Raw genomic sequence first — 10,608 nt, forward strand, 5'->3', positions numbered from 1 at the left:
TGTGGGGTAAAACATGACAAACACATGCTAATCAAAAATGTAAGGAAATGAAAACTGAAAGAGAACATTAAAGCTAGTTTTTCTTTCTACAATAGCAGGATGCAGGAGGTTCTGTTCCTTTAAGGGTTTTTGAAAAGAAAACAACTGTATTTCAAACTGGGGATAAATAACCACAGTGGGAATACAGTACGAAAACATGTATATACACACGCATATAAATTGTAAGATAAACTATAGCCATTGTTTATTAATGTGTTATGGTCATGCTAATTCTAGAGTTCAAAATCTGTTTTGATTAAAGGCATTCATTTGGAAAAAGCACATGCCTCTGTTTCAGTTCAGTTCTCAGTTCTATTATTATCTTATTATTTCTGCAACAAATCCTGAGAGAATATCACCATGGCTCTTTTGGAGATAGCATTTCAGTAAACAATTCCGTCTAACTCTCTAAGAACAAACATCAACCAACTCAGTACAACTGAAATTAAAAGGACATATACAACTGTTGGTAAGGCAGCAAACAGCCTTCTGCTAACATATTGACCCTCTGCAGCTGAATACGCCCAAGCATTGTTTCACATTTGAAATAGCCCAATGGGACCCATTGACAGGATATGGCCAATGATCCTTGTCGGACAGCAGCTTCTCTCTCTGTGCCAAAGGAAAAGTTCGCTCATATCCATGTGAAAATCATCCTGCTACTTTATGACTAGCTGTGCCTTCCCAGTTCAGTACCAAGTTTCTGTCAAACACACAATATGGGGATATAGCGCTATGAAAGACAGATTCAGAAGCAAAAAGATGCTTTGAGTTACCTCTGCAATCATGACGACAATGACAGAATCTTCCTTCTCCTGCTGGTTGAGCTCGGAGATCAAGGAGTTCAGGGTATCTGTCAAATATGAATGGACTTCCCTTTTGACACTGGGGATTCCCATGACTATTGATACTGTAAAGGAGCAAAACAAAGCAGATGTGAAATTATCTCGCTAACAATCAAACACTTTCGCACTATCTCATACCACTTTCAAACGGAGTTCAGTTCTCAGTTCTGTCAGTTGACCTATATTCTTGGATATGAACTAATAAATAAGGACATTCTATGTCAGTCATTGCAGCAGTTGCAAGGAAAATTGTTTTTTTTTTAAAGACAGTGTTTAAAAAAACAAAAAACCTGAAGAGAGACTCAAGAAGAAAATCTTAAATTTTATATTTCAAAGTGTTAAGTTCTGCAATATCACTCTTATGATGCCCTTTTCATTTATGCTCTGTTAGACTGGTTGATAATGCAATAACCAAGCAATTATGAGTTACTTAACAATGCAGTGCCCTGACTTAAAAATCCTGACTTAGCATTGGATAGGAATTCAGCAACTCATTGGGGAGGGAAGAGAAGGATGAGAACAAGATTGGTTGGGGATGAAGCAAGGTGCAGAGACACCTAGATAAGAAAGGAAAGAAAAGGCAAACACTGTTTAGGCCAGCGGTTCTCAACCTGTGGGTCGCGACCCCATTTGGGGTCGAACGACCGTTTTACGGGGGTCGTCAAACAACGCAGTCTGCCATTTTCCCCCCTTTTCCTTAGCTGTGCTACTCCCTTTTATTCTATTGGCTTTTGAAAGCCAATAGAATAGACTCTCTTGAATAGAGTCTAATTCTATTGGCTTTCAAAAGCCAATAGGAATTGTCCAGGCGGTCTCTGCCCTGCTGGGCCCGCCAAAAGTCCTATTCTGCAAACGGTGCTGCAAGTTGTCTGCAACGAAGGCGAGCTGTCTGGAAGTTTCCACCCCTCCCTGCTGAGCAACTCAATACTAAAGCAATTCACAATCTGAATGATATTGTTTGTGTTCACACACATGGTAAACTATAGGTTTTTTTTAAGCATCTCTGTAGAATAAAGCGTAATTGCTTGGGACTATATATATACTCCAAGGACTCTAAGTTCATACAGAATCTTAAACCAAGGATTTTAAAACTTTGCGATACTCAATCCTCAAAATGATAAATGGATTTGTGTAATTCTCTTGCTAAGAATAGAATTAATAATTTTATGGAGATTTTATGGATAATTTTAAGATATCTCTATATAGCCTATTTAATTAAAATGTATTCTATATACCAAATATAACAATGATAAAACATTTTTAAAAATTAAAGTTTCATTGGATTTTTTAAGTCAAAATTTATAACTATATATTTTTATATTGTATAACTGTATTTTTCAATGACAAGGAAGAGCTTGCTTATTTTTGCATAATTCCTGAACTCTGAGTAGTACTTTGAAAACAGCTATACTTATTTTTCCTATTCCACATTTGTTTTTTATCAATATTTTTTTTCTTGATAGTACCAATTATAGAGAACCCTAACTTGCATAACTAGGAATGTTATGCAAAATTTTAAGCATTACATGTACACTTGTAGCTGTCTTCTTACCACCCAAAAAAACCTTTTCAGTTTTTAAAGCCTAAGCGTTTAAAATAGCAGATGAAAATGCCAAAGTTCTTGAAGACATATGCTTCTACTGAAAATCTGAAGTTTGTGGATATACTAGCATCAGTAATACTGTTGGGGATTGCTAAGAGGAACTGAACAAAATGAGTTTCTGTTACTTAAATAACCATTTACAGGGTGTAGTATTACAGGTAGTGCTTGACTTACAACAGGTCACTTAATGACCGTTCAAAGTTACAATGGCACTGAAAAAAGTGACTCACAAATATTTTTCATAATTACTACTATTGCGGCATCCCCACGGTCATGTGATTTATATTCAAATGCTTGACAACCGACTCGCATTTATGATGGTTGCAGTGTCCGGGGATCATGTGATCGCCTTTTGCGACCTGCCTACAAGCTAAGTCAATGGGGAAGCCAGATTCACTTAACAATTGTGGCAAGAAACGTCGTAAAATGGGACAAAACTCATTTAACAAATGTCTCACTTAGCAACAGAAATTTTGGGCTCAATTGTGGTCATAAGTCGAGGACTACCTGTATTGTAATTTTAAGGAGCATTTTGCCTCTGCTAAGAAAAGGAGGTAGATAGACAAATGTAGCAATACGGAAAAGTGCACACTCAACTGCTATCTCTGAGGCAAAACTCTTTATGCGTTGTGACTAAACTGCTCTTGATCCCCATGGGGGACGTGACCCAGTTTGAGAGCTCCCACCTTAAGCCATAAACAAACATAGTTCAGCACAGCGTGTTGTGGGACTCCAGCTAGGATTAGGAAAGAATAACCACTGGACTGGGCACCCACTTACCTCCAGTGCGCCCTTGTCCCAGGTGAATTGCTGGCTGCAGGCTGTTCTCCTTTGACAACAAATGTGGCAAATGATGGAAGATGGTTGGGAGGTGCAGCACATTCTTGTTAGTGATATTCCACAGTTTTAGTTTTGTTTCATCTGGGGGAAAACAGGGGAACCCCTGGATGATATATTCAACCCATTTTGCTGGACAAAATTCATTTCATACATTGTCTAGTGGATTGCCATAACCATTTTGTGAAATAGTACAATCTTTTTTATTTGTATCTTCTAATTTCATTAATTTTAACATGAAGTACCTCCTATGCTTCACTCTTCCTCAGGCTGTTTTGAGAGAAGGGAAACAGAAATTTATCAAATCAATAAAGGAGAATATTTGTAACTCAGGGTTGAAATGGGGGGGGGGTGTCCTTGATGCTCTCTGAGGTTGGTTGTTTTCTTGCAGACTTTTCATTGCCCAAACTAGGTAATAGCATCAGTTTATGAAATCTCAGAACCCTGATTTTCTTTAATATTTAGAGCTATACAGCTGTTTAGATTAGTTCACCCCAAAAAATGCTTCAGGCCTCACTGATAGCACACTTTGGACACTGAATCTAAAACATTACATATCCCCAAAATTATGTTCTAAATTTGGGACGCTTGCATCCAAATGTATCCATAAAAATAAGTTCTTAATTGGAAAAGAATCCAGTGTATGTATGGATCTAAAATCCAAATGTAAGTGACCCACTATTTTATGTTTTAGAAACAAGCCCCTTACATTTCAATTCAAATGAGAAAAATGTTCTATTATACACCTTTTGAGTGCAATTATATATCTTTATAAGCCTTCATTTTAAATATTTTGACACAGCCTTTTCAAGCAGTAGAAGCTTTACTCTCCATATAGCCTCTCTTCTATGCCAATGTAACAGCTTTGCTTTGGGAGCGGCCCTGGTCGCCAGCTTGTTTCTGGATGCAGTTCAAGGAGCTGGTTGCTTCCTATAAAGCCCTACATGGCACAGAGCCCAGTTAATTGAGGGACTGCCTGTCTCCCACAATATCTGCCTGGCTGGTTCACACAATCCAGATCCCATTTACTAAAGAGTGCCATTATCAGGACCACGGAAGTCTGTCCTCTTTGTAGCAGCACCTGTACTCTGGAATGAGGTTCCCCCGAGATTTGAATAACCTTCACCCTACTGGTATTTCAAAGGCCAGAAGATGTAGCTCTTTTCCCAGGCCTTTAGCAAGGACAACTGGTGCTTCTTTCTTTCTTTCTTTCTTTCTTTCTTTCTTTCTTTCTTTCTTTCTTTCTTTCTTTCTTTCTTTCTTTCCCTTGTTCCAATGTTCCATCTAGATTTGTTTCTTCGATCTTGTTCCTTTGTTTTGTATTTTTGTGTATTATTGTTTTTTAATGTTTTTTTAACCATCTGTAATCCGCCCAAGAGTTGCTGGGAGTCAGGAGGGATATAAATTTAATATTATTATTATTATTATACACACAGCAATTTATTATTAAAGCACATAATGGCAAGACTTTTCTGTGCAAAAGGGGGATTGTTTACAAGTTCTCAATAGAGACCAGCTGGCTAAAGCTATTGAGAAAAAGGATATACAAAACCAAGTAAGCATCAGCGGAAATAGAAACCAGGGAGCAGTGTGGAGCTTCACGCAAATCTAACGCTATGACAGCAGAGGTATGAATAATTTTGTTGCAAAAAACTACGGACTTTGAGATGGGATCTTAAATGGGATAGCTGCCCTCTACAACAGGAGTTCCCAATTAGGGGTGCGAGACGATATTCCAGGGGGTGCGAAAACTTGGGTTTTCAAAATTATAGTGTATATGCATAATTCGTTGCCGTTATTTCGAACTTTTGTAAGGAGTGCGAGAATATATCAGAAGTTCTAGGGGCGCGGGGTATAGAAAAGGTTGGGAGCCGCTGCTCTACAACATCAGTTTGCATGTTCATAATGACTCTATATGTTTTCAATGGACTAAGAATATTTTAAATAATTTTCACATCATTTCATGCATGGCGAGTATCATGATTCAATGCATTTTCATAAACTTTAAGCCCACGTTCATTACATTCAGTGACCTACAAAACATCCGCACAGCAAATGCTCTTTGCTGGCCAGCCACTCCTGGTGCTTCCAGGCTTGATGGGTTCCAATTGCCAGACCTTCCAGCCTTTGGTATCAGGTTGAGACAGACCTCATCTTTTTAAAAGCCGGATTTACCAGATAAACTGCTCCACGTCCGATTTATGTCCCGCAGGGCTTGCTTTTCAGAGATGGCTCTCTTTATTTCATCTAGGACTACGTTCAGCTCCTTTGACCGCTTGAGGCTTTCCTGCTCTGCAGCATGCAAACGGTCTCTCAGTGCTAGGAACTCTCGCTGATAGATATCCACAACATCACCTGAAACAAGATGAGGAAAAAGTAGGACTGTTGCAAGTGGAAAGATTATTATTTTGGGAAGTTATGTTAACCAATGTAGAGTTTTGCTAGTTTTTCATATTCTTTCCAAGGGGAAAGGATGGAGCAGGAAGGAACAAAACATCTTTTTTCTTCTGCTAACTTTGAAGGAATAAATATATTTTGGCCCAGACAGAGGCATATTAATTAGAGCAATGTGTTTCCAAATCAATTCTAACTAATATATTAGATTCTAAAAAAAATCTATGTTCTTATATTCATGGTTTATGCTTCTATCTAGGCAGAAGTTCAGATATTACAAATCATTTTAGAAATAGCACACAACAAAGTTATACTGTAGTTAAATGGTTACATATAAACCAGATTCCTTTGAAAGTCACCTTGACCAGCAAGCTTGCCACACAATATATATAATTGCTCTGTCAAAGTACTTATGGAAAAAGAGAGAGAAGCACAATTAGATATTGCAGTCACTTTATTCATTTTTTAAGTATTAATAGTGCATAGGGCAATTTATTGGTTCATGCACAACTGTAACAGGCTGAATATAGGGAGGAGGGGAATAGGGAGCAGAAGAATACAGTTATAACTGATTTTGGATTATCTCTGAGCATCCCAAATAAGGAAATAAATATCCTCACATAAATACAGCAATATCTAAGCACAAATTACAACAACAACAACAACAATAATATACCCTGTTTAACAACAACAATAACAATAATATACCCTGTTTATATGAGCATATATTCACATATGGACAAGTCCATGGAAGTTCATACTGTATAAGAGACAAGATTGTACCCAGTCTAGCAAATCCTGGCATTTTTAATTTATAAAAAGAAGTATTTCAGAAAATACTAAGTGGTAACTAATTCAATATTCCTAATTTCTCTTGGATTAAGTTCAAGAAGAGTGGGGATATTATTACGTTCTTTTTTAATCAAAAGGAAATGGTGTTTAAAATAGGACAGATAAAGGAGAAACCCCATACAGTACTGCAAATATTCTTTTGGCTTTTGTATGTTTTAGGGAGTCAATACAGATGTATACTTGAAATAAAGATTTAACTTTTCAAAACTGTTCTAAAGTTAAACTAGTTCTCCAATATTCAAAAGAGGATTTCTTTGTGGTAAATGATATTGTAATTGTTATTCCTATAGCACAAGTGTGTTTGAGAGTAGTTGTTTGAGAATCACAAAAATAGCCTCTCTGCAAAAAAACAATCTAAACAGTCTTTTGTTTATTTCCTAAAGTTATGATACTCTGTGTATAACTTGTGGGTCCAGGATTTTAGCAGTGAGAAGTTTAAGAAGAAGAAAAAAGCAAGCAAAGGGCTAAAATAAAATAATAGGCAAAGGATTTTAATATAAAAAAATGTACAAGGCTAAAAAACAAGAATCCATCATTCCACTACCAGTGCTCTATGGTGGGTTAGTTGTGGCTTAACAAACTAGAGGTGCAAGGTGTGCTTTCCAGCTATGCATGGAGTGACAGCTGCTTCACAAGCAGGCCAGCATAAATAATTAAAAAAAGATCTAGGACCTCAGACTGCCCCCTTAGCCAGATGACTCACAAAGTAGTTCTTGGAAAAAGAAAATCAATGAATGGAGATAGTATCTAATTATTACTGTAGGGTGTTAAGGATTCTCCTAACTGTGCTAAATAAAACCATACTATTGATTTAGCTAGAGGAGCATGATGAGCAAAATCAAATTCACATGATTTTTCAACAGATGATAGCAGATCAGCGGCCACTCCTCTCAGCCTTGATTTTATGTTTTACCGTCTTCCTTTTTATCTCAGTTCTTTCTTCCCTGTCTTAAATTTAGCCGTGAGTGAAAACCAGAAGATGGCTCTGCCCAGGCACTGCTGGCATAGAAACAGGAAGTGTACCTCATTCAAAGCATTTATGACCAAGGTAATTCTATGTAACGGAGCACAATTAGATACTTGGTAGCTTCAGCAAAGCTAAAGCTAAGGTTCATAGTTGACAAAAAATGTGACTAACACATTTTAGCCTACTCCATCCAAAGGACTAGTTAAAGAATTATTATTTTGCAAAATTCACCCATAAACAGAATGGTAAAGAAGTTTATTACAGGTGAAAACGTTTCTAAGATTGACTATCACATTTTCAAGCCATTCATTCGTTTATTTATTTAAAAGATTTGTACGGCCATCTATCTTGGAACACAACTGTGGGCAGCTCCCAATGAAACCTAAATATTAAAAAAAACATAAAAAGCAGAACAAAAATACTTTGCCTCAGCCATCTTCTTGGGATACTGGAACAAACTATCTGCAGATGCCCACCTCACTCTACCTCAGTGTCCATTTGGGCTGGACTCTGCTCTTTAATGGTCTTCCAAAAGGCTAAAAAGTAGGGACCTGCCAGACTGCTGCATTCACAGTGCTTCACACATTGTATAACTATGACTTGATATGTGTGGCTAACTGTGGCTTATTTGTGGCTTGGATTTTTTTGAGAGGGGGTGGTCCTCTATCCACATAATGCCAAACAACATTTTAGAATGGTCTATGATTGATGTGAAAAGCCTGATCCTTTCTGCTGCTAATAAAAATAAATCTCAGAACCCATTGCCCAATCCCTGAGCAATGAAAATCCTTTGAGATATCAAGCTTGCTGACAGTTCTTCTGAATTTCTCAGAGAAATACAGAATGTAATTCAATTTAAATAAAGGTTTCTAGTGATTGTAAAGAAATTTATTTCAAAGTAAAGTCCAAAGACTTCTCCCATTTGTATTTTTATGGAACAAATTGTTGTTTTTAAGGTATATATAGCTGTTGTAGGCATCTACTTCAGCTTTAGATTATGGAAATTAAGGCCAAATAGCTGGAAAGATTAAACTCTATTAAATTACTTGGTATTTCTTCTTCATATTAATAAATCAACCAACATTCATATGTTACTTATACAGTATGAGCAATGATGGGAATGAAGGGGAGTCATCCTTACTACATTAGATTTCTCAGTGGCTTCCTGTTGATCCCGCTGAATTATCTAAATCTACTGAGTATTGGAGACATAGTTTTACAGTGGTTATGCTCTTTCCTGAATGGGAGGTTGCAATCAGTTGTTATGGGGGTGTGAGGAAAAGTCATATCCTATCTTGTTTGGTTTGAATGTAAGTTTGTTCCTTCTTATCCAGATCCTGGCAGCTTAAAACACTGGGTGAGAACTTACATTTCCTGATCAACCAAAGGCAGACCTGCATTGTTGAGCATCATCAGCATATCAGTGATACCTGAGACCAGTTTAGGCAGATGACTTTTCCCAACAATTTCATTTTCTTTTCTTTTTAATGTTAAATAGTATAAAGGAAGGGACTGAGCCCTGATGCATTCCAAATAGTGTTCAAGGATATTACCCATAGTCAGTCCAAGCAATACAGAATGGGGACTGAATGGATATTCCTTTGAAGCTGATGGATTCTGGAATTATATTATATTTGACTCTCAATGAGGTGATGCTCCCCTGAAGAGCAGATGGAGGCTGTGTGCAAGATGCCTTTTCCCCCACTTTGGAACTAGTGTATCAAGTATGGCCTTACTTAAAATAAGGGGGTAATGAATATAGTTCCTCATATACCCTTGTCCTCTCCTATATGCATTCTGCAATTTCTTTTACGTGGGGCTGGTCTTCAAGACCATCAGCAAAGTGTAGCAAACTACATGCTTATGTAATGCCAATGCAGTGGGAGCTGCAATGGCCACTGACATGCTTCGAAGTGCAATATATAGCACTAGTTATCACCCTTGAAGCTTACTTATATGGGTCAAGGCTTGGATATCCTGGAGTGCCCGTCTCATATAAACTCTGCCCAGGGCCACAGAGAATGCCTAATGAAAGCCCCCATCTAACAAGTACTGTGACAAGAGGGGTTGAAGGCAGGCCTTCTTAGTTGGGATTCCCCTTCCCCAAATGGCTTTCCTCTCAGGCAAGGGAGGTTACCATGCCTTACAGAGACTTGAAACATCTCATTGTTTCAGAAAAGTTTTGCAACTGTAATATTTTTAAACTAATTATTTTTGTACGCTGCTTAGAATATCCTAGCTTAAAGTATTTTGGAAATTCATGAATAAAACGTTGAGAAAACCAGTTCTTCATGAGTGGAAAAGAAAGTGGCTCTTTATAATATTAATTAGCTCAAATTAGTGAAGTTGCCAACTTTACTCACAAGTTCAATTTTCCAATCCTTAAAATTGATACTGCTTTTATTAGAGCAATAGTATTTACTTGATGAAATTTGCATTTTTGTAAAAAGAGGGTCTGTGAAATAAAGTCAAGAATGCTATTCTTTCACTTCCAAATCTCTTATACAAATCCTTGAAACAGTACAGTAGCACAAATCAAGATTACTTAGCAACATAAAAAAGTCTCAAACCCTTCAGAAGATCTCTATAGCACATGGAGAATGGAAAAGTCACTGATTATCAGTCATGTATTGTCTGCCTGTTTCAATATAGTGTTGTATTTCTCATTAAATTGCAAAGATGAGGCACCTACCAAAAGATTTCCTTTCATTGACTATAGTACAGGGGTCCCCAACCTGTGGGCCATGGCCCAGTACCGGTCCATGGCCTGTTGGCCACTGGTCCATGGCCTATTGGCCACTGGGCTGCAGGAATGGCTGGCAAGTGCATGCATGTGTGCGTGCACTACCTCCACTCACACTAGGACCACCGCAAGGGGGTTAGCTGCTGCATAGGTGCTAGCAGCCCCATTTACGCATGTGCCTGGGTGCTAGGGACCCTATTTGTGCATGCATATGGGCACTAGCATCCCCGTATGCATGTGGATACTAGGCTGGCACCAGTGTTGTGTGCGTGCTAGCAGCCTGTTTGCGCATCTGCATGAGTGCTAGCGCCACTACCAGCGCCACTGC

At 37.9% G+C, this 10,608-nt stretch overlaps 1 protein-coding gene across 1 annotated transcript in view; it reads right to left on the reverse strand.

Moving 5' to 3' along the window:
* Positions 1–10,608, reverse strand: part of MGAT4B (alpha-1,3-mannosyl-glycoprotein 4-beta-N-acetylglucosaminyltransferase B) — a 113,321-nt gene that overhangs the window by 50,495 nt on the left and 52,218 nt on the right. Inside the window, exons 2-4 of the mRNA XM_039340846.1 lie at positions 5,500–5,679; positions 3,268–3,408; positions 816–949 (exon numbers count right to left, since the gene is read on the reverse strand). Of these exons, the coding sequence (XP_039196780.1) occupies positions 816–949; positions 3,268–3,408; positions 5,500–5,679 (455 nt within the window). The remainder of the gene's footprint in view (positions 1–815; positions 950–3,267; positions 3,409–5,499; positions 5,680–10,608) is intronic.

The sequence above is a fragment of the Crotalus tigris genome, unplaced genomic scaffold (assembly GCF_016545835.1).
Source record: "Crotalus tigris isolate CLP2741 ecotype Arizona unplaced genomic scaffold, ASM1654583v1 scf7180000017754.2947050, whole genome shotgun sequence".
Lineage (NCBI taxonomy): Eukaryota > Metazoa > Chordata > Lepidosauria > Squamata > Viperidae > Crotalus > Crotalus tigris.